The sequence below is a fragment of the Cladophialophora bantiana genome (genome assembly GCF_000835475.1).
Source record: "Cladophialophora bantiana CBS 173.52 unplaced genomic scaffold supercont1.1, whole genome shotgun sequence".
Lineage (NCBI taxonomy): Eukaryota > Fungi > Ascomycota > Eurotiomycetes > Chaetothyriales > Herpotrichiellaceae > Cladophialophora > Cladophialophora bantiana.
In genome coordinates, this window is record NW_015971575.1 from 375,240 (window position 1) to 396,612 (window position 21,373).

The following is a 21,373-nucleotide window of genomic DNA, read 5'->3' on the forward strand; positions in this document are numbered from 1 at the left end:
CATCGACGCTGCATCGCCGAGGCGCCGGAGGGTTGTTCATACATCGCGTTAACATATGTTTGGGGTGGCGTGGACCAACCCGAGCTCAACGCTGCTACAGCACCCATTCTGATGCACGATGGGGGACTTGACGTCCGGCCAAAGCTCCCTACGACCATTCGAGATGCGACCATCGTATGTGAGCAACTTGGGGAGAGATACTTGTGGATTGACGCACTTTGCATCATGCAGGAATCTTCGCGAGACTTGAAGTTTCAAATGCTTCGGATGAGGCAGATATATTCCGCAGCCAAGTGCACCATCACTGCCGTGTCAGCTGAATCAACGGCAATCGGATTGTTTGGTAATTTGCCAGCCCAACAGTTGGGGTCTTGGAAAGAGTGTAAGTCAGAGGAATCTCTAAACGCTATGATCGAGTCGTCGCCCTGGAGCAGTCGCGCATGGTGTTACCAGGAGGAGGTTCTGTCACACCGTCTCATCCTGTTCACGTCGAGTGGGATATATATGCAGTGCCGAGCGGGCTCCTACGATGCGAACGGATCTCGGCTACAGGGCAAAGAGAGCCAGAGCGTTTCCAAGTTCAACGCTGTTGGCAGTATACTCTTTATACCTCCTGGCGAAGAGCTAGAGTCGTATATCCCTGCGGTCGAGCATTATTCCCAACGGAAGCTCACCAGGAAGGATGACAAGATAAATGCCTTTCAAGGAGTGTTTCGGAGGTACAATGGGAAGATGGACGGCGAGACATCCTTGTTTTGCTACGGCCTCCCAATATGTGCCTTTGATCAACTTATATGCTGGCGCACTCGCCGACACAATCCGCACCTCAGCAACCAAGTATTCCCTACCTGGTCATGGCTGGGCTGGGACGACGCAGTCTCGTTCGATCGGAAGATGCTTCAGACAGCCTGTACAAGCCAAGTGATTTACGATCCCGGCCTCTTCTACCACGAAGGCGTTGAAGATAACCTTGAACTACGAAAACCGGCATGCCATGCTTTGACGGGCCCCAGGTTTGGAATTCCCGCCGCGACTGGTGGTAATTACTACAACAACCCAGAGCGGTGGTTATATGGATGTATGGCAGATTTACGCCTTGCACTTGACCACGTCGAATCCGATGCCTCCAATAGTCTCTACGCCGTGTTCCCGAACAGGTGCAGTCAGAGTCAGCAGCCCTCTCTGCCGCCCCCGCGAAAGATTACCTTGTTTGACTTGCTCTCGCAGCCGCTGCCAGAGATCAAGTGGATGGATGCGGAGACAGCGGCCGCACCATCTGTCCCAGCAGCCAAGCAGACAGAAGAAAAAGTAGGCTGCGTGTTCACCGAGCATGAAGCCCATGAGGGTTGTGAGGCTCACACTCCTCTAGGCTACATATGGCTGGATGCGGCCTGGCGCGCCAGACCAGTGTATCATGAGGTTCATGGTGTTATCAGGAGAGAAGGGTCCCAAGAGGCAAGGAGAGTGGAAGATAACCATGCTCATGTGTTTGCAGCGGATGGAGAAGAATGGCCACTACTGGGCAGATGAACGAGTGCAGGTGATGGACTGTGAGATCGATGAGAAGAGCCGGATGAAGATCGGGGCAAAAGTCATCAAGTTCAAGCTTGTTTGAGACTTGGGGGGACATGCTGTTGAGGAAGTATTCGCAACTAAGGGCTGAGAGTATACCGAGCATACGGAGTACAGCATGGACTACGATGAAGTCCGCTAGGGATCCTAGGAAGAGCCGTTGGTGCTGTAAACCCACTAGTTACCCGTCAGTCAGCCTCGTCGCACCGTATCCCGCCTTACCCGCCCTCACAAGGCTGGTAGGCCCCACTCACACTCTCGCACTCACATTCACGCTGACTCCCCGCATCTTCGAACTTTTTTCCTTGCAACGCTGTTTCGAAAGATTTACCTCTTACTGTTCAATCATCCATGCGACCTGTTGACTCCCACATTCTCTCCTCATAGACATCCCCTTACATCACCCAATCCGCACAGAACGCCGGCCCTGCGATAGGCTCCGCAAGTCATTGACCAGACAGACGATGCGCTCTCTTCCCAACATCATAATAACGGGCACCCCTGGCGTCGGCAAGTCGACGACCTGCACCCAGCTCCTCGGTCTCGCCTCGGCCTCAACGCCCCCCATCAATCTCAAGCACCTTTCGATCAACGACCTCGTCAAATCCCGCTCCTGCCACTCAGGCTTCGACGAAGAGCTGCAGACCCTGATTGTGGACGACGACAAGCTGATGGACGAGGTGGAGAAAGACATCTCTGACGGCGAGGGCGAGGGCGGGTGGCTGATTGATTGGCACTCCACCGCAGGATTTGCCGTGCGCTGGGTCGATCTCGTTGTCGTGCTGCGATGCGAACAGACCAACGTGCTCTACGACCGCCTCGTAGCGCGGGGCTACAGAGATACCAAAGTGCAGGAAAATATGGACGCCGAGATCTTTGGTGTGGTCAGCGAGGAGGCCAAAGAAGGATGGGGGGAAGAAGAGGAAGGCCGTGTTGTGGAACTGAAGAGCGTCGAGGCGGACGACATCGAGGAGAACGCCGAGAGGATTCTGCAATGGGTCAAGAACTGGATTAAAGATCATACAACAGACGAGGGAGATTAGCGGGAGGGAGAAGAGATCTCAAGCTGGATAATTTTCTCTCTATTGCTGTGATGGGCATGCCGCAAAAATCTATAGGTCTATCGGAATGATGGATGGCTGTGACAACTACGGCTCCAGCTCGCCTCCAGCAAGCCAGGCTTTCAGCTTTGCTAGAGCCTTGCCTCGATGCGAGATCAGATTCTACACGAGGGAAGTGGTCAAAAATATTTCGATGACGAAAGGGTGGGCGACCCTGAAGAGGACATACCTTCTTCTCCTTCTCCATTTCAGCGTACGTCTGGCCATCTTCGAACTCGAAGACGGCATCCCAGCCTGTTGAAGACACAGCGGTCAGAGAAAGCCCCACGGCAAAATCGCAGGCAGGCTTTGTGCGAATGTCCGAACTGGAAGAGTGTCACATACCAAAGACAGGTGGTCCTCTGGCCGGCACGATCTTTCCCTTACACCGCCCCTGGAACAGAATCGGCTCATGGCCGGGACCTGCGCAGTATGCGAATGTGCAGACGGCGAAGGCGGTTTTGTCTTCGTATGCGGCGAGCATCTTGTTGAGGCCTTCGTGACCGAGGGCCTGGAGGAAGTACTTACTATAACGAGGGAGGTACAGAGTTAGTGGTTGCGAGGAAGAGGTCGATGGCCTTTTGGGAAGAAGAAAAGGGATGAGGGGACGATGAGGACGACGACTCAAAGGTCCAAGGATGCCTTTCAGAGACTTGGGGGGCCGACTCACATATAAGGCCCTGGCAAACCCTTCAGCGCCTGAAACTCCAGGGCTGTGTCTTCGGTAAGGACTGGACCGTTTACCTGGCGTGCGGATCTGATTGTTAGCCTGTCCGTAGAAACAAGGACTCTTTGTAGCATTGATTCAGCAGCCACCGCAAGGCTGAGGGTTCCGATCTCTGAGTTTCGAGTGTAAACAAGAGTCCTTGGCCATTTCATTGCTCCTCCTCCTGTTTCCTGGCTTTCCCCTGCGTCCCCGGTGTCGTAGAGGAGAAATTAGCAAATCTGGCTCCCTGGGGCTATTTCTCATCGCTTCTCCATGCCCATTTTCGCCTCGCATGGTCCTCCGTGCATATTCCACTCTCTCCCCCCCCCCCGTTCTCCTCGTATCCCAAAACAAGCCCTTCACCCATCCCATCAAATTCCCCCCCTCCCGGGGGTAAGTGGAAAGCCAAACAAAAAAGGGGAAACAAAGTGCGAAGGGGAGATGAAAAATGAAAACGAAAGCCACTCACCGCCCTCGCGGCCCTGCTGGCCTTATCCCTTGCGACCTCCTCAATGGATCCCTGGATCTCGACGCCCTCGACATTGCGGCTCTGCAGGACCAGACCGGGGACGTCGCCGAGAATCGCGAGCACTTCGGCCAGTTTGTTGGCGTTGCCGGTTATGAAGTTCAAGACTTTTGGGCGCGGTCCGGACTGTTGGGCCTGGGTCGGGGTCGGAGTCGGGCTTGAGGGAGACATGTTTGTTTCGTCTTTATAACTTGGGGGCATAGAAAGGAAGCAAGCAAGCACGCAAGAGTGAAGAAGGGAGTCTGTCAGTATGACAGCGAGAATAATCTGTGAAGCGTAATGAAAACAAAAGTGGCAGGGACGCTGGCGGTATTCCCAACGAAAAGGACAAGGGCGGTCTAACTTGTTTGAAATGCCGTTGACGCCTGACTGGATTCTGTGGCTATCAGGACAACGAGGCAACAAGTATCAATATGTGCTGATTTTGCTCTACATCCAGGAATCCAACAACATTAGACCGGAAAATGAAGATTTGAAACGGCCAAGGCTGCGAGGCTGCAGCCTGATGAGGTCGCCATTGTGAGTCGCACAGTTTTGATTCTGAACTCCCAACAAGAGCAACATCCTAGCTTCGGGAATTACCTCGTAACATCGAGCACGGCCGGGCGAGGCGTATACAAAGTACCGATATATTATATCGTTGAAAAGACTAACAAATTGTCCCTAGACATGCCCCAACACTGTTGTTGCCTGATCCGTCCGTCCGACTGAAGCAGTCATCTGTTCGACCAAATCCCTCATAGTCCCCGTTGCAGTGCAATATCAAAAATATCCTCACTTCCAAAAAGATGCTCAAGCCGCAATGAGCCAAATCCGCCAACCCTCCCCTCCGGTGCACAATAGGAATGATGAAGAAGATCAAATGTGTGTCTCCGGCATGTTACGGTGACTTCGTTCTCAACTTCAACAGCTCAAAGTCCTTGAACTTGTACAAGTACTTTTCATCTCGTCGATGGGCGTTCAGAAACTTACCAGGCCTAGCACACCCGAATGCAGTGGAACGTGAAAGGGCAAGTTTCTTGAGCGCCGGACTAGGGTTGAACATCGGATCAAAAACGACTAAATTGACGACGCCATTTAATCTTTGCTCAACTCCGACAATGGTCATGGAATGGCCACGGTGTTGGAAGTAGATGGGTGGTTTGGCCGTGATAACAACCTTGTTGATGTTGTCTTTGGTGACGTCGTCGTCGAAATATTCGCAGACAGCACAAAGCATTGTCTCGAAGCCCTCGACTTCCTTCGTAGTGGCGTATGCGGTCGCTTCGCAAGGAATATCAAGACTCATAAACAATGCCTGCGCCTCCGGTGTGCCAATGAATTTTCGAGTGAATCTGATTCCGCCAGTCTCCGCACGCCCGACAGAGTTGAAGCCCCGGTCCCAAGCATTCTCAATCATATCCTGGAGTTTCAATATTGACGGCAGTCTTCCTGGGAACTTCTCTGCGCCATTAGCGTCCGTATTGTGGAGATAAGACAACAGCATTTGGATATTTCGATAGCCACAGAATCCGCCTTCCCTTGGCATCTTGCACACGTGGACAACTTTCGGACTGCAATAGAATGCACGTTCGACCGTTCTGTCCAGGTGAGACAGCCAAGAGAGAACGGGTACAAGGTTGGGCGTCTCGTTGGCAATGGTTTCGACTTTGACTAACGTGCCGTCAGGCCCGATTCTGTTCGTGATGGTGACCTTGGCGCCTTTTTCGAGCATTCGGCGCAGCCAGCTCGGCATCTGGTGCTCGTGTGCATAAGGACCCAGTTCCGACCTCTGTAAACAGTCAGCCTGACAGCATCCAATGTTAGACCTGGGTGGACTCACTCCCAACCGTTTTGTCTTTCCGACCTTTGCAGACACCGCCGAAATGGCTGATTCCCTCTTAGGAGATGCGTGGGTGCCCAGGAAGATATCCTTGAGAGAAGGGCCGCGTCGCTTTTCGCTACGAGGAGTTCTGTCATGTATTTGGTCATAGTTGCGAAGAGACTTTGGGATACGAGTGCTAAATGAGTTGGAGAGATCAGCTAGCGGCGGTTCAGCAGTCGTCGCGAGCTCCACGTCTCCGCTAGGGATATCGATCTCATCCAGGGTAATATTCTCTTGAGCATGCATGTCGGAATGGGCATCGAGCTCGAGAAAATGTACACGTTCGCCACAGACACATAGTACCCATGATTCTTCATTTCCACCTTGAGAGGATGAAGGAGACTGTTCCAGATCCGTTGCACTTTCCGGTGTCTGTGTTTCACCACAGGCAGGAACATTCCGACGGTCTGGTAAGGCTAGTTCGGCAGGCAGGCCTGCTTCTTCAAAAGCAAGAAGTTGAGCTAACTCTGCATCACTCAGCTGGGATGTGGCACTGTAAGGCTGCCGAGGGTCAGGCTGTCGGTCGGTGTGAAGATGTTGCACGTGTTTTTCGAGGGAGTCGAAGTCATTGCAATCGAAGCGGCAGAAGGGGCAAGTCAGATGTTGGTTTCGATTTTCGTTGGCCATCACGACCGATCAATTCAACAAGATCAGAGATGAGAGGAGATTTAAAAGGATTCCATCTTGTGCTGGCCAGGAAATCAGGCTGTCGGCGAACCACATCGGTCACCTCAGCAGCGACTGTCACTGGCTGCCGCTGTCTTCTCAACAAACACACTCTCTTTCTGGGCAGATGTAATGAAGCGCTGCCAACGACAAGGTGGGCGACAGATCACAGGCCACAACAAATGGGCCTCTCCGAGTTGACCGTGCGTGGCAGTGCTAATAAAGTGTGGTGTGTACGGATGAGGAATGTCCGAGCAGGCTGGACAAGAGGTCGAATAAGGAACCGGCAGGCCGCGTTGACTGCCAAGGTGAGCTCAAGGGGGATTTTCGGGGGAATGACGATGTGGATAGAATGGAATGTCAATGTCACTCCATCTTCAAATGTCCGAATCAGCAAAGAACTTACACTGTTTGTTCCCCTTACCTTTGAAGTGAGGACTTGGAGTCACGCTGACTGTGTGATGGCTGAGCTCCCCCAGCTCGCCCGATCAATCGGGGTGATTCGATCAGCCCTGCTTGCAACCGAAGTTGCATTCCGGGAATGTGAGATGTGTTCCAGTTTAAGAGGTTGAAATGACAAGACTGATTTGATGGCCTGCTCTCCAGTGCTTCACATGGGGCGACATCTCGGCGGTGTACAGGGTAGTCGGCACCTCGTAACAAGCTGCCAGACACGAAATGGCGGATGGCGCCATAGGCGTCGCCACCACGTGATTTGCCAAGGGCGCAGCCGAATCGCCAGTTCGACTCACCGCCTCAAGGGCCCCTCGAGAATTTTGCAAAATTCTGCCGCCGCGAGAATTATGACCGAGCGAGAGTGAGCAGGTGAGAGACTTTGCGAAAACGGGGCCAGAATCATCTCCCTCTACGGTAGTGGGAGAGACGATGCCAGTCGCTTTCTTGACTGTAACCCCGTAAACGCCCTTTGGTCTCGGTCCTTGTTTTCTTTCGTTTGCTGGCTGGCTCGGACGCTCCCTTTCCCTTCATTTCCTTCATTTTGTGCCACTGACAGTACTATGGTTCCCAGTGACCGATTGCCACAGTCCCCTCCTTCACCATGACCACTCTCACCCTCTCTAACGGTGTACTTGCTGAGGTCCCAGTCGTCAATGGGGTCAATGGCACCCGCACACCAAGGTCTCGTCCTATTAATGTATTGAAGTTTGGTGGTATGCTAAATCCTCTTGCTTCACCCTCAGCGCTGCGTCCACTGACTCAAACCAAGGGACCAGCGTGGGCAAATTCCCTCTGGATATCGTCAACGTCGTCAAGTCCTGTTCCTCTGAAACCGACGTGGCAATAGTCTGCTCAGCAGTACGTATTACTTACCGCCGATTCCACTGCTGCACTCACTGATCGACTATGTTCAGAGATCTAGCAGTACCAAGGCCGCGGGAACGACAAACCGTCTATTGCGAGCCGCCACCGAGGCAGAGAACCACCGATCCCAAGATTTTAAACGATTGATTGAAGATGTTCGGCTAGATCACCTGGAAGCCGCCGAAACCTACATACAGTCCGAGAAGGTACGGTCGCAATTACGGGCGGAGTGTGAAGATGAGTGCTCTTTGGTGGAGCGGATACTGGAAGCCGCCCAGACTCTGGGCGAGACGAGTCCCAGATCCAGAGACAAGGTCATGAGCACGGGAGAAAAGCTCAGCTGCCGGTTCATGGCAGCGCTGCTACAGGACCGAGGTATTGACGCCGAATACGTCGACCTTGCGGACGTGATTGACTTCAGAGTCTCCCACAGTCTAGATCAGCAATTCTACGACAGCATGGCGTCAAGGTTGGCAAGAAGGCTCCAAGACATTACCCCGGGTAAAGTGCCTGTGATTACAGGATACTTTGGGGCCATTCCTCGAGGTCTTCTGACAACGGTTGGTCGAGGCTACACAGACTTGTGCGCTGCACTGGTTGCTGTCGGCCTTGGGGCCAACGAGCTACAAATATGGAAAGAAGTGGACGGTATATTTACCGCTGATCCTCGCAAGGTCCCGACAGCGCAATTGATTTCTCGTATCAGCCCAGCAGAGGCCGCTGAACTCACGTTTTATGGTTCCGAGGTCATTCACCCTTCCACCATGGACCAAGTCATCCGATCACGGATACCAATACGCATCAAGAATGTGATGAATCCAAGAGGAGGAGGCACCATCATCTATCCCGATTCTCCATCCGAGCTAGCCTCTACATTATCAGGGCACGATCCCAAGCTTTTCCGATCTAGGAGTCCCAGCCAACTCACGGAGGGCGAGAAGCCGAAGCGCCCGACCGCAATCACTATGAAGCACAAGATCTTGGTGATGAACATTCATTCCAATAAACGAGCATTGTCCCACGGCTTCTTTGCCGGAATCTTTGCGACACTTGACAAGTGGCGCATGTCCGTCGATGTGATTTCAACCAGCGAGGTGAACATGTCCATGGCCTTGCATTCGGAAGCGCCTCTTTACACTGGGACAGGCGACGACGAGTACCAGATCGTGGACCAGGATCTGCAGGGAGCTATCGAGGAATTGAAAAACTTTGGAACTGTGGACATTATTCCAGAAATGGCTATTGTCAGCCTTGTGGGCAAGCAGATGAAGCACATGATTGGTATTGCTGGAAAGATGTTCTCGACCCTCGGTTCAAATAACGTGAACATCGAAATGATCTCGCAAGGTATGGCCATCACGACGGTGTGGAGCTCTCAATCTATCTATGCTAACACCGCGACAGGGGCTAGTGAGATCAACATCTCTTGTGTGATTGCGGAACGCGATGCCGATCGAGCATTGAACATCTTGCATACAAACCTGTTCACCTTCCTGGAACCCTGATTGTGCATTTTGAGCGGCTTGAGCGGCATTTAATGACATTTAGCGGAGTTTTGCATAGACAAAGACGTGGCGCCGGCGATATCAAAAGGAAAAACACCCTCAACCCGGGGTTGGTTAACTAAAATGGGAGGCACTTTTCAAAGACGATCAATCTGGACATTCAGCTGACATATTGGGGCCCACCGGTGGCGGTTATATTCAGAGAAGTTACGGACCATGTCAACGACAGCTATGGAGTAGATGAAATGATTTCAACAAGGGACATGACTACAAATGCCATCGCCATGACAAGTGTCAATCAAACAAGATCCAACATCTTCTACAAAATGACATCGACTGGGGCGATTGCTGGGGGAATGTCATTGTCGTACTTACGTAGAGTTACAAAAACCGATGCTAGACCGAGGCTAGACCGATGAACGATGGGGGCAGCCACGGTCTCGGCATTATCTTCTGATCATCTCAAATTCTCTTTGTTCTACTGTTATGTCCATGTGAATGACTCGACTGTGTGAAGAGGGAGGAAAAACCTGCATGTTGGTCCGGAAGACAAGTTACTCCGTTCCGCAGAACGCGTTGAAAGCGCGTTGAAGCGTGTCGTGATCTCCACCAATGAGATCGTACCAGAGTCACGGAGTCGCGCTACTCACAAAACACCAGACCAGGGAACAGGTGGGCAGACAACGGTCATTCCACGTCAGTCGAAGCCAACCGAGATGCCATTGATTGGATGTGGATAAGACAACGAGCACAAGTCCGGCCATTGCAAACTCCTCTTGATTCCTCTCAATCAAGGCGTCCGTAGCGCCAAAGTCTCTTGGGGCGCAGATCCAACACGGTTCGCGTCTTCTCCTTCTGTTTCACTGGCATCGAGACCATCGAGACCACCAAGACCAACGCCTCGAAGCCTCACAACCCACACATCCGGCGTCATCCCGGTCCAAGGCTCACCCACACCTCCACTGCTGTCGAAGCCTCCCTCTTTCTGTCAAGGCCGTCTTGTCGTCTGTCCCCTCTTAAGAACTGGACTGCATCCTCTCACGTCTTCCGTCTCGGTGCCCACGTACAGCTTACCTGCATCGATTTCACGCGATAGCCTAGTCAACAGCACGCCTTCTTGTTTAAACCTCAAATCGTCAACTTCGCAGAATGACTCGATTCTCACCGTAGCCACGATTCAATTTCCTTCTATCCCTTTCGACGGTTCAGCATTCATACCATCCGCCCCTCAGTCCTGCTGCTGCAGTTGCGGCCTCCATCCTCCGATCGCCTCCCGCACAGACACGCCCATACCTCCACCCTCCTCCCTCGTGTCGGGATTGAAATCTCTTTGCGCCCTTGCCCTCAGCTCGAGACTGCTCTCAAAAGGTGGCAGCCAGCCGTCGACTCCGACCTGGCGGCTCTGGCCCAGTCTCAGCTGCATCCTTCAGTCGACCCCAAAAACCTGTTAATGGAACCTTTGCACTTAACTTTAACGCGCCTTTCTTCATACATTCGATTTGTCCTGTATCTGTGAATCCCTTGCACCAGTCTTCACCATGTCGTCGACGCGTCAGCAGCCGTTTGTGCAGATCTACCAAGATCCAATACCCGCCGCGACACACAATATCTCAGCTACGGACAGACCGCGACCGCGTCTACAACCCTCGGCAATGCCTCTACAGCCATTGAGAAACCCTCCTGCGCCTCATCCTCGCCCAGGCGTCGTCCTCGATGCGCCAATGGCACCCAGCCAACAGATATCGCCCCTCAAGAGCACACCATTATCACCTCCACCGCCCTACTTCGGGGATCTGAACTATGTTCCTATCCCTCCGCCTGCGGTGGCTAGCCATATCTACACTGACTCACCAGCAAAAAGACCAGCCGTTCCACCTCCACACCAATATCGTCCCGTTCAGATGGCGCGGCCAATGTTTACCACCTTCGAGATCAACACCTATGAACAAGAAAATTTTGCCGTGAAGACCACACAGGAGAACTTCGTCGACTTTCCAGAGCCTTCCTATGTACGCAAGCAGCCCCTTAAGCGATCATACTCGGACGCACAGGCGCCCAACGACCGTCCATTCAAGAAGTCTCGACAAGACGATGAAGCCGCCTTCCATCTCCCTGAACCGGAAGATATGCCTCCAGTTGAGGACGATGGAAACAAGCCTTCTTACAGTTATGCTCAAATGATTGGAATGGCTATCCTTAGAGCACCAAATCGGCGGCTAACGTTGGCACAAATCTACGACTGGATCTCGACCACGTTTGCCTATTACCGCGAAGATACCAAGCAAAGCTGGCACAACAGTATCAGACACAACCTATCCTTGCACAAAGCTTTCACCAAACAGGAGAGGCCCAAGGGAGATGCTGGAAAGGGAAGTTATTGGGTCATTGAGCCAGGAATGGAGTCACAATTCATAAAGGATAGAATTCGAAGAGGGGCCAACATCACCCACATGACCATCAATGCCAACGTGATGCGTTCGGAGCCTCAAAAGATTGCTCAACAACTCTCGGACGCATTGGCGCCAAACCCCTTCCTCGGCCAATCAAGCGAACCTGTTCGACCTCAGACAGCTCCCGCCCTGCCAGAACTCTCATCAGATGCTACTCTCCCAGCCTCAGACCCTGCTCTCAATGAGCAAGAGACTGTGGACATGGAAGACATTGCCCTCGCCACGGCTCCAAAGTCGTCTCCCCCAGATGCCATCAATTCGTCGCCTCCCGTGGCTGCATCCCATCATCAGCGGGCCATCTCTTCCCCCTCTGCACGCAAGGCACGCCCACCTGTATCTCATCGACAGAACCGAAGTCTCACCAAGAACGATGATAGTGGATACTTTTCATCCATCGAGTCGTCTGCGCTTCGCCCAAACAAGAATGCCGTGATGCTCACCTCGGAGCTAGATATTGAGCCTATGAGGAAGAAGAGAGGTCGTGCCGAAGAGGAGATCGCCCGAATCAGAAGCTCTTCGCACGACCTGACTCCAAGTCATGCAAGATTCCGGCCATCAACAACCGAAGCTGCGCAATTGTCATCCCCTGTTCGTGTCAGCCCAGCGGCCGCACTCAATCCGATGACTCCTGCTGTTGTCTTCAAGAAACCCACCCGTCCGCCTCCTTCAGTCTCTCCAAACACTCAGCTTCTCCTACACCGCAAAGCAATGCGCGAGTTTGCAAACTCGCCCATCAAAAGCTCTGGGCTTCTTTTGTCAGAAGATTCGACTTACAGTCCCCTTAAGTGGGCCAGTCTCGCGCCGTCGTCTGCCTTTCCTGAGGAATCTTTTGAAATATTTTCTGACCCGGCCGTTGGTCTCACTCCGGCCACGCCGATCTGTGCCTCTTCACCACTTAAAGCATCTGTCTCTCGCCCACCATTTGGTCGAGCGTCGACATCCACCGATATCCTTACTGAAGGGCTTGGCAGTGCCCAGAAGGTCAACACGAAGACACCAACCCGTGGTTCTCTTCTCCATCCACGCGTGCGGGCTACACAGACTGGCTCACCGTTGAAGGGCTCAGCTCCTCATGGCGTGGCCTTCGATGCACAAGATGACCTCTTCGATTTCAAATCGTTCGAGAACGACAACTCTGATGACAATGACGAAGGTGTCGATATCCTCAAAGGTTTTCAGAAAATCGGTGGGGCGTCGGTGCAAGCCAGCGGCACCACGTCAACTGACCACGCACGCCGACCATCCTTGGGTCGTAGCTTTACTTCACGCTTCTGATATGTTAATGAACTTCGTTGATACTCGCTCATCCACTGACGGTTGAGCGGATGATCTCTTCATGTCCACTTTTTCTTGTCTTGGTGACACCGTGTGTTGGATTCATGGGTGGTGAGAGGTCATTGAGACTTTTCTGCAGTCGGCACACAGGCTCTTAGCGCCTTTGTTGGTTGTGAGCGGGCCCCATCTGCTTGGATCACGCCGTGGGACAACTGCCGAGACACTTTGCTATGATGTCAAGAGTTTATGACTTGTTATTATGCCCTTCCTTTTATGACGAGATGGGACTGTACGACAGATTAATGGCCACTATTACCTTGGAGGAGCTGAATGTTCTTGAGACACCACCTTTAGATAGGATAGCAGCAATGCAACGAAAGTGTTTTGTCTTGACTCTTGCACTCGCATGTCATTGATTCCATTGATCTACAAGTGATGTTACGAGGTACTCGTGACATGTTGTCTGATCTTCGGAGTGCCGGCGGCGACGAGCAGCCTCGAGTGCGCCCACCTGCAAGCTGAGTCATCAGACATTGAGGCAGATCTTTCACGCGACGTATCCAATGATCTGGAGGACGAAGGTAAGCCATCACTTTCTGAAGCTGTACCTGCAGTATATTGGTCAGCGTAAAGGCAGGATCTTTAATTGTCTCGTTGTGGCTCGATTGTGGTATGAATGCGAACAAAGTGACACGGAGTATCTGCAGCGGGTTTCTTAGATACTCGGTTTCGAGGTACTCGACTTCAGCGGCAAGGAGAGCAGCTGTGCGAGCAACACTGGGTAGAGGAAAAGACCAAAGGGTTTTCATGTCACATCACTCCACCCGCAAGCCATTTTCCCAGTCTCTGCTTGATCAAGCACAAGCCGCCGGACTGTCTACGACAACATTGAGAAGCAAGATGAGCCGTCGTACGCCAATAGAACCCCAACGAGTCGACGCACCACTCACCCAGTCGGCGACCTTCCTCGTCCTCTCCGTGACTGACAAGCCCGAGGCCATCAAGACGGTGCGCTCGACCCTTGCCAGCGTTGACGACCTGTCCAAGAACGTTGCTATTCGCGATCTGGACGCCGCTTTCGCCTGTACTGTCGGCATTGGCAGCAATATCTGGGACAGTCTTCTAAGGGGCGTTTCCAGACCGGCTGAGCTGCACCCTTTCCCGACCATTTCCGGCAAAGTTCACACGGCAGTCTCCACGCCCGGGGATCTGTTATTTCACATCCGAGCGCAGCGTCGCGATCTGTGCTTCGAGTTCGAGCGCCAATTGATGGATCGACTGGGCGACTGTGTCAAGGTCGAGGACGAAACCGTTGGGTTCCGCTACTTTGACGTCCGCGATCTTTTGGGTTTCGTGGATGGCACGGCAAACCCTGTGGGCGCTTCTGTCGACGAGTCAGTCCTGGTGACGGAGGTGGACGACGCAGGCTCCGCAGGTGGCAGCTACGTTGTCGTACAGAAGTATGTGCATGACCTGAAGAAGTGGCGAGGTCTATCAACAGAGCAACAGGAAGCAATCATCGGCCGCACAAAGCTCGACAACGTCGAGTTAGACGACGTAGATGAGGACAAACAAAAAGCACACAAACAACTAGCCACGGTCCAGGGCGATGATGGATCCGAGCTCTCGATTTTGAGGGACAATATGCCCTTTGGGACGCCCGGGAAAGGAGAATTTGGGACTTATTTCATCGGGTATTCCAGGAAGCTGTGGGTCATTGAGCAAATGCTGGACCGGATGTTTGTGGGTTCACCACCTGGGTTGCATGATCGCATTCTGGACTACTCGACGCCGTTGACAGGGACGACCTTCTTTGTGCCGAGTGCAACTGTACTGGCGAGTCTGGGTGTTGATTAGGATTGGAACTTGAGGTGACGAATCTATAATAGGTGCTCATCAATGAGACGCGGGCTGTCGTCCCTGTGCAATGGCCTTGTCAAGAGATGAGAGCGAAACCTCTATGTCGTACGATATTTGAAGAGCAAGGGCATGCGTGCTTGATTTTAAGTAGATTTTAAGCATTGGAAGTAATGATATGATTGAATAGAATGGGACCCCCTTCACTCGACGCAATCAATTACATTGCCATGTCGCCGCTCTGCTTCGTGTTTCCTGGACTGTGCCTCACCCGGGCTTCTAGAGGCTCAAGAGCATAGCTAGATTCTAGTCCCTATGAGTATATGTGAGTCGGTCGCACGTAAGCACATTATCAATGCCGATTGACAGTTGTAAGCTTGTACATAGATCGTTATAGGGCTTGATGGGCTATCAACCATGCCCTGACAAGGCTGAGCAAAGCTCGTCTTAAAGCGGCGCGTGGTCGGGGACTTTTCTCGTTCGCTGAACAACCACTGAAACTTTTCAGTCGAATCGCGTCTTTGGCCATTTCTCCAAGATCAATGCTTGGACTGTGAAGCACGAACAACATCCTAGTCGTTTGCCTGAGAGGGCTGCTTGCTCGAGGAATTGGGTTCAGGTGAGGACCAAGACAGTTTCAGGCAGAGGATCTCGGAAACGTCTGCTCAAAGATGTCTGCGCCACGATGTCTTCGCATAGCTATTGAAGCATGCCGGCCTCAGAAGGTACGGAGGTTCCCTTACCTGCTAGATCGCAGCTTGGTGCCTTTGGCCACACGCGAGTTTTCAATTGGCGGCGTCTTGGACTTGTCAAACCGGCCGTGGTTTACTAACATTACCCGATCCCTAGACTACAAGCGTCCCGCTCCGACCTCGACTTGCAGCTCAATCTCATCCCCAACGGTCGATACGAGCCTTCTGTTCAGACGCGCCACGATATGAAAAGGGTGGTAGAGACAAATCTCTAGAAACGGGACCTGTAGACATCACAGCAGGCTTCCCCACGCCAGAGATTGAATCATACAAAATCCAAGAAGCGTACGAGGAAGAGGGATCACCGCTCAAGAAGAATGATGGTGGAGATCACTCTGCGGCACCATCATCAACATCGAAGCATGCAGTGTCTGCAATAGAGCGATCAAAGGAACAGCCAGACACAGTGTCGGAAATTCGAGCCCAGAAACTACAGCAGATGCCATCATCGACGCCGGAGCCGACGAGATCTTCATCAGTGGTTGATGATGCGGCCTCTTCGTCCAAAGCACAAGAAAAGGGTCAACCACAGCCACCCACAAGGTCGACCTCCAAAGCTACCACCACGTCACCATCCACTCCTCTACACGCCTCGTCCGGGCAATTCACCCCTGCATCCGCAGATGAAAAGGCCAGACCCAACGTTCCGCCTAACGTCCTCGCCGCCTACCGTACCCCTCTCTACCACCCGATTACCCATGGTATCCCCGTGTGCCAACTCCAACTCCGCTCCTTCAGCGTCCGCAACCTCGAGTTCTTCGCCGACTTCTGTGTCCGCGCGGCGTATTACCTCTCCCTGCCCTGCAGAGGTCCCACTCCCCTCCCGAAGAAGATAGAAAGATGGACTGTTCTCAAAAGCAATTTCGTGAACAAAAAAGCGCAAGAGAATTTTGAGAGGATTACAATGAAGAGATTGATTACGGTGTATGATGGACACCCGGATACTGTTGAGACGTGGTTGGCATTTGTGAGAAGGTGGCAGTTTTATGGGGTAGGGATGAAGGCCAATCTCTGGGGGTGGGAAGGGATCGGTAAGTATCCAAGTTTACACGGCTCGTTACCTTTTTTGTTTTCCTTTTTTTTCCCTCTTGGCTACTAAAAGCTGGCTACTCTCCGCACATGCATGTTACGGCTTCTGGTTTGCTAATATGTGTTTGTCATCAGATGTCGCATCCAAAATGGACCACGACTTCGCCTCTCTCGAGAAAGAACTTGATAATAAGTTGCGCCTGTTCGGGTTTAACAAGACGGCGGGCAAGAAGAACGATTTGCTTAGTTTGCTAGAGAGGCAGGGACCCAGGCGAGAGGGCGTGGGCATGAGCGAGCTTAGAGAGAAGAGCAGGACGACCGAGGATCCCTGGTAAGAAGCTTTACCGTTCGGATATGGGAGAGCCGAACGCAGAGCGGTTTGGTTCGCGGTGGGCGGCAGTAGGGGAACTGAATGGGGGGAGTACCCGCATATATCGATCGATCCGATGGACCCTCTGCACCGGCAATAGAAGATGCGGGAGATTCTGTATATATAGACGCCGCGAGCGGGATGCAAAAGTCGGACAACATTCAGACCCGTTGCGGTGTGAGATGGTGTGGTATGTATCTTTCTGTTCTTGACAAAGAACAAAGTTACGGAAAGATCGAACTGACAGACAGACTGTCTCCTACTCTAACATTCTCCTACATATTCCTAGTCTTACCCAACAGACCGGGTTCGCATTGCTGATTGCACATGCTCCGCGAGGGCGAGTTAACGCATGTCAAGAATGGGCAGCGGAAACCCCCATGGTTTTTTTCTCTTTTACCAAAAAGAGATCTTCGCCCGGGGGAGGGAGCATCGACGAAAATAGCAGCGTCTTGGCTCCCGTAGGCGCGACGGGTCAGATCCAACCTCATTGTGCTCGCCCACGACGTCGTGCAACACGGCAGATGAGCTCGGTCAGCGCGTCCGTGAAATGAAGGATCGATAGAGAATGCGGAATTCTCGAGGCGCACTTCTGGTCCTAACCCTTGTAAACACCATTGAATGGGCCCAGGCCGTACTACACGAGGATGGAGGCCGACCTAGGAGAGGCTTTCACCGATCTGATAATCATCTTACACGCACATAAGAGACGACTCTCTGCGCTCGACTCAGATGCAAGGCTTCTGCCATGTGGAGTACGCATCTTTCGCCTTCGTGTCTGGTTCCGCGGACGTTGCTGAAGCTCAATCTTCATCCAGCTCTCGGCCGCGGAGGTCTCAAGAAGACCGCTTCGGCTCTCGTAGTCAAGAAATTACCCCCGTGCTGGGAAAATATGTGAACCGGTTGCCGACACCAGGCAGAAGACGATCTTCATCAGGATTCATGATGAGGTCGGATGTTACTACAGGGTCCATTCGTCGCCGGTGTGGTGAGCAAAAGACCCTGTTCCCGCCGGTCGGTGGAAAGGACATATACGTTGGGATCGGAATGGGGCCAAGCTCGTACTGTGTATGTTGTCCAAGGAGTCCTGCGTCTGGATGGAGTCAGCATGTGGTTGAGGCGGGAGAAAAGAAGGGAAATGGGACGGCGCCGTTGAAAATTGATAGTGGTATCGGTCAGAGCTGATGTAACGTGACTGGTTGCCGCAGTGGGCCGGAGAGGCGCCGGTCAGGTCTTCAAGGGGTGTCCTTGGTATTCCAAAGCAGCAAGCACTACGGTGAATGGATACTCGCTGGCGGGTATTACCCTCATTGATGAATACAATCAGGCGTCGAGAAAGGGGAGCTGACACTTAGCTAAGGTCCTTGACCGGGCTATGGCGATGCACAAGGCTGACTACTCAGCCCTAGAACCAGCTACGACTCCGTCCAGCAGCTGCCGACTGGACACAACGCCTCATCGCAGGGCATGCATACAGGATGGTCGTTCAAGGCATCATTGAAGCCAATGAGCTGCAGGACAGAGGGGAATTTGTTCCGCGTCGCCCTGGTGGTGGAGAGGCCTGGCGCCCAGAACGACACGTCCGTCTTTTGCGGGGTGAGTCGCCTTGACCGGCCCAATGGATCCCTGACATTTTGTTCCAAGTTGAGGCATAGAGTATGGGGGTTGAGTCGGTTGCGTCGAGCTAGTAAGTCCACAGCTTGGCCCTTGACACTGAAGACGGCGTGGAATTATTCCACGGTGTAATCTTGTGCTATTGGCAGTCGCAGATATAGACCAGGCCCTGCTGTTGGCAAAGAGCACAAAGCGCTACCCTGCAGATCGAGCCCGCTGATTTTTTATCCCTAGTTGAGTCCAATTTCTGTGCATGCCATTCAGCATGTCTCCCGGACGGATAGTTGAAGAAAACGAGTACGACTTCATTGTGTGGTAAGTACACTCCCGTAGTGAGCCGTCGCCATGACTAACGGTAATGCCAAAGCGGCGGAGGCACATCAGGATGTGTGGTAGCGGGCAGACTTGCCGAAGACACCAATGCTCGCATTCTCGTTGTCGAGGCTGGGCCTCATAACAAAGATCTCGAGAACGTCCACATGACCGGTGGCTGGTCGAAGAATTTCGATGGAGAACTCGACTGGAACCTGATCACTCCGCCCATGAAAGGCATCGACGGCAGACAAGTCAAGCTCAGCCGAGGCAAGTTCTTGGGAGGATCCAGTGGTGTCAATGGCACCGTGTGTGTCAGAGGCAGCAAGCAAGACTACGACGACTGGAAGTAGGAGCCCCCATGCTGTCGTTCCGAACTTCCACTCAATGATGCAGTCTTCCGGGATGGTCAGGAGAAGAATTCTTCGAGTACATGCGCAAGGTTCGTCCTCCCGACCGAGCCGAATAATATGCAGCTGACGACAAGGAGGCCGAGACATTCCACCCTAAGCCGTGGTTTCAAGCCGACGAGAAAGCCCACGGTTACAGTGGCCCGCTCCATACAGAGCCGCATGATGTTGCACCTATCTCGAACCTGCTACTCGAAAGCATGCAAGACATGGGTTTGCCATTGGTGCACGACATGTTCAGCAACGGCGAGACCTCCCACGGCTGCGGCCATGCGCCCCGAACTGGTAGGTTGCCACGAGTATGGCGTTATTTCCGGTGCTGACGCGATCTTTCAAGTCCACAAAGGTATCAGATCTACCGGCGCGGACTTCGTGACTAACGATCAGCATAAAGCTAACATCGACCTCATGGTTGAAACCGTTGTGGACAAGATCAACTTCGAGGAGAGGAATGGCGAGTTGCATGCCACCAGTGTGGTGCTTGTCGACAAGAACGGCACAAAAAGAGAAGTCAAGGCCAAAAAGGAAATTGTTGTCTCTGGAGGTAGTTTCCTCAACAGCCCAGTATCTTGATGAACGTCGCTGACGACCCAAGGCGCATATTGTTCTCCAGCAATTCTCCTTCGATCTGGCATCGGTCCCAAGGCCGAGTTGGAACAGTTGGGCATCAAGTGCCTTGTTGATTCCCCCGGAGTTGGAAAGGGTTTGATGGATCATCTTGTGGGTGGGCTCTGTGTGTATTGCTAGCTCCTGGCGGCTGACCCAGCACAGATCGTGTTTGCCTTTTACGAGGTCTCCAAGGAAGGGTTGACCAACGATCATCTTGTGTATGGCTCGTTCTTCTTCACTGTAACCTCGCTGGCTAATTCTCTAGGTACCATGGAGACGCTGCCACAGCTGCATATATGCTATACAAGGAAAAGAAAGAAGGAGTCCTCTCCACGTTCCCGTTTGGCGCCTTTGCCTTCGCGAGGCTAGACAATCGCCTGAAAGATGAGCCACTGTGGAAAGAGGCAAAGAGGCAGCCTGGCCGTGACCCGATGGGCCTGACTCCCAAGCAGCCCAACGTTGAATTTTTCACCACCGAGGTGAGCAATCCCATAATGACTCGATCAGAACTACCCTGCTGACATGCCAAAGTTGTACGGTGGTCCTAAGCAATATGATCAATTTCCCATCGGTGAGAGCAGGTGACTTTGCTGCAGCATTGAATGGCTGACCGCATACCTCCAGACAAGAAACACGCCTTCGCCATGATAACCGAGCTATTTTCACCTCGTTCAAGGGGCACAGTTACTTTGAAGTCCGGGGACCCTCTCGAGAACCCTGTGGTTGATTGCAATTACCTTGCCGACCCGCTCGACATGCTGGTTGTCTCCGAGGGCGTTAGGTTCGGCAACGAGATTGTCATGAACCTGAACAAGGTTGCCAAAGAAGAGGTTGTGAAAGGGTCGTGGCCATCAGGTGCGTACACAGCCCGTCGGGACCCAAAGCACAACTCTGAGACCATTACCTAGATCTAACACATCACACTTACACCAAACGGGAAGAATGGGTGCCTTATGTCAAAAAGGAGGGTACCACATGCTATCATCCTGCAGGGACTTGCAAGATGGGTCGGGATGAGGACAAGATGGCCGTTCTTGATGAGAAGCTTCAAGTCCGTGGAGTAAAGGGCCTCAGCGTTGCTGATACCAGCGTGATGCCTACTTTGAACGGTGGCCACACTCAAATGCCGGCGTATGAACGTCCTACCCAAGATGCAGCAGTCTGATACTGACACGCGATAGGTACGGCATCGGTGAGAAAGCAGCTGATCTGATCAAGGCACGATGGTCCAAGGCGTAGAGGAATGAAGGAATGCTCTGGAGGGCTTGGAGGGAGAAAGGAGCTACTATGCACATGCCGTGCTCGTTGGCGCAGAGAATGAAAGCTAAGGGGAACGCTTTAATGTGATTTGAGAGATTGCAGCCCTTGTTGGTGCTATTGTGAATGCGAGTCTTGGTCCCCTCAACCTGCATTCTCGTTCCTTCCCTCGAACTCCC

At 52.7% G+C, this 21,373-nt stretch overlaps 9 protein-coding genes across 9 annotated transcripts; 7 read left to right on the plus strand and 2 right to left on the minus strand.

Moving 5' to 3' along the window:
• Positions 1-111: 111 nt before the first annotated feature.
• Z519_00131 (uncharacterized protein) lies at positions 112-1,615 on the plus strand (the record flags this gene model as incomplete). The annotated part of the gene is made up of 2 exons (XM_016757890.1): positions 112-1,308; positions 1,370-1,615. 2 exons carry the CDS (start codon positions 112-114, stop codon positions 1,613-1,615), a joined length of 1,443 nt encoding a protein of 480 aa, XP_016625139.1.
• Positions 1,616-2,036: 421 nt separating this feature from the next.
• Z519_00132 (uncharacterized protein) lies at positions 2,037-2,615 on the plus strand (the record flags this gene model as incomplete). The annotated part of the gene is made up of 1 exon (XM_016757891.1): positions 2,037-2,615. One exon carries the CDS (start codon positions 2,037-2,039, stop codon positions 2,613-2,615), a length of 579 nt encoding a protein of 192 aa, XP_016625140.1.
• Positions 2,616-2,720: 105 nt separating this feature from the next.
• On the minus strand, positions 2,721-4,075 carry Z519_00133 (RdgB/HAM1 family non-canonical purine NTP pyrophosphatase; the record flags this gene model as incomplete). The annotated part of the gene is made up of 5 exons (XM_016757892.1): positions 2,721-2,795; positions 2,863-2,927; positions 3,018-3,199; positions 3,343-3,416; positions 3,848-4,075. 5 exons carry the CDS (start codon positions 4,073-4,075, stop codon positions 2,721-2,723), a joined length of 624 nt encoding a protein of 207 aa, XP_016625141.1.
• Positions 4,076-4,784: 709 nt separating this feature from the next.
• Z519_00134 (uncharacterized protein) lies at positions 4,785-6,395 on the minus strand (the record flags this gene model as incomplete). The annotated part of the gene is made up of 2 exons (XM_016757893.1): positions 4,785-5,675; positions 5,727-6,395. The coding sequence occupies 2 exons, from the start codon at positions 6,393-6,395 to the stop codon at positions 4,785-4,787; spliced, it is 1,560 nt and encodes a 519-aa protein (XP_016625142.1).
• Positions 6,396-7,491: 1,096 nt separating this feature from the next.
• Positions 7,492-9,259, plus strand: Z519_00135 (uncharacterized protein; the record flags this gene model as incomplete). Its single annotated transcript, XM_016757894.1, has 4 exons — positions 7,492-7,603; positions 7,660-7,748; positions 7,805-9,101; positions 9,159-9,259. 4 exons carry the CDS (start codon positions 7,492-7,494, stop codon positions 9,257-9,259), a joined length of 1,599 nt encoding a protein of 532 aa, XP_016625143.1.
• A 1,538-nt stretch (positions 9,260-10,797) lies between these two features.
• Z519_00136 (uncharacterized protein) lies at positions 10,798-12,984 on the plus strand (the record flags this gene model as incomplete). Its single annotated transcript, XM_016757895.1, has 1 exon — positions 10,798-12,984. One exon carries the CDS (start codon positions 10,798-10,800, stop codon positions 12,982-12,984), a length of 2,187 nt encoding a protein of 728 aa, XP_016625144.1.
• A 900-nt stretch (positions 12,985-13,884) lies between these two features.
• Positions 13,885-14,841, plus strand: Z519_00137 (uncharacterized protein; the record flags this gene model as incomplete). Its single annotated transcript, XM_016757896.1, has 1 exon — positions 13,885-14,841. The coding sequence occupies one exon, from the start codon at positions 13,885-13,887 to the stop codon at positions 14,839-14,841; it is 957 nt and encodes a 318-aa protein (XP_016625145.1).
• Positions 14,842-15,512: 671 nt separating this feature from the next.
• Positions 15,513-16,957, plus strand: Z519_00138 (ribosomal protein S10; the record flags this gene model as incomplete). The annotated part of the gene is made up of 3 exons (XM_016757897.1): positions 15,513-15,566; positions 15,691-16,624; positions 16,758-16,957. 3 exons carry the CDS (start codon positions 15,513-15,515, stop codon positions 16,955-16,957), a joined length of 1,188 nt encoding a protein of 395 aa, XP_016625146.1.
• Positions 16,958-18,871: 1,914 nt separating this feature from the next.
• Positions 18,872-21,176, plus strand: Z519_00139 (uncharacterized protein; the record flags this gene model as incomplete). The annotated part of the gene is made up of 12 exons (XM_016757898.1): positions 18,872-18,921; positions 18,974-19,267; positions 19,315-19,360; positions 19,409-19,613; positions 19,666-19,875; positions 19,924-20,048; positions 20,100-20,155; positions 20,203-20,416; positions 20,469-20,508; positions 20,562-20,792; positions 20,846-21,068; positions 21,119-21,176. The coding sequence occupies 12 exons, from the start codon at positions 18,872-18,874 to the stop codon at positions 21,174-21,176; spliced, it is 1,752 nt and encodes a 583-aa protein (XP_016625147.1).
• Positions 21,177-21,373: the final 197 nt, after the last annotated feature.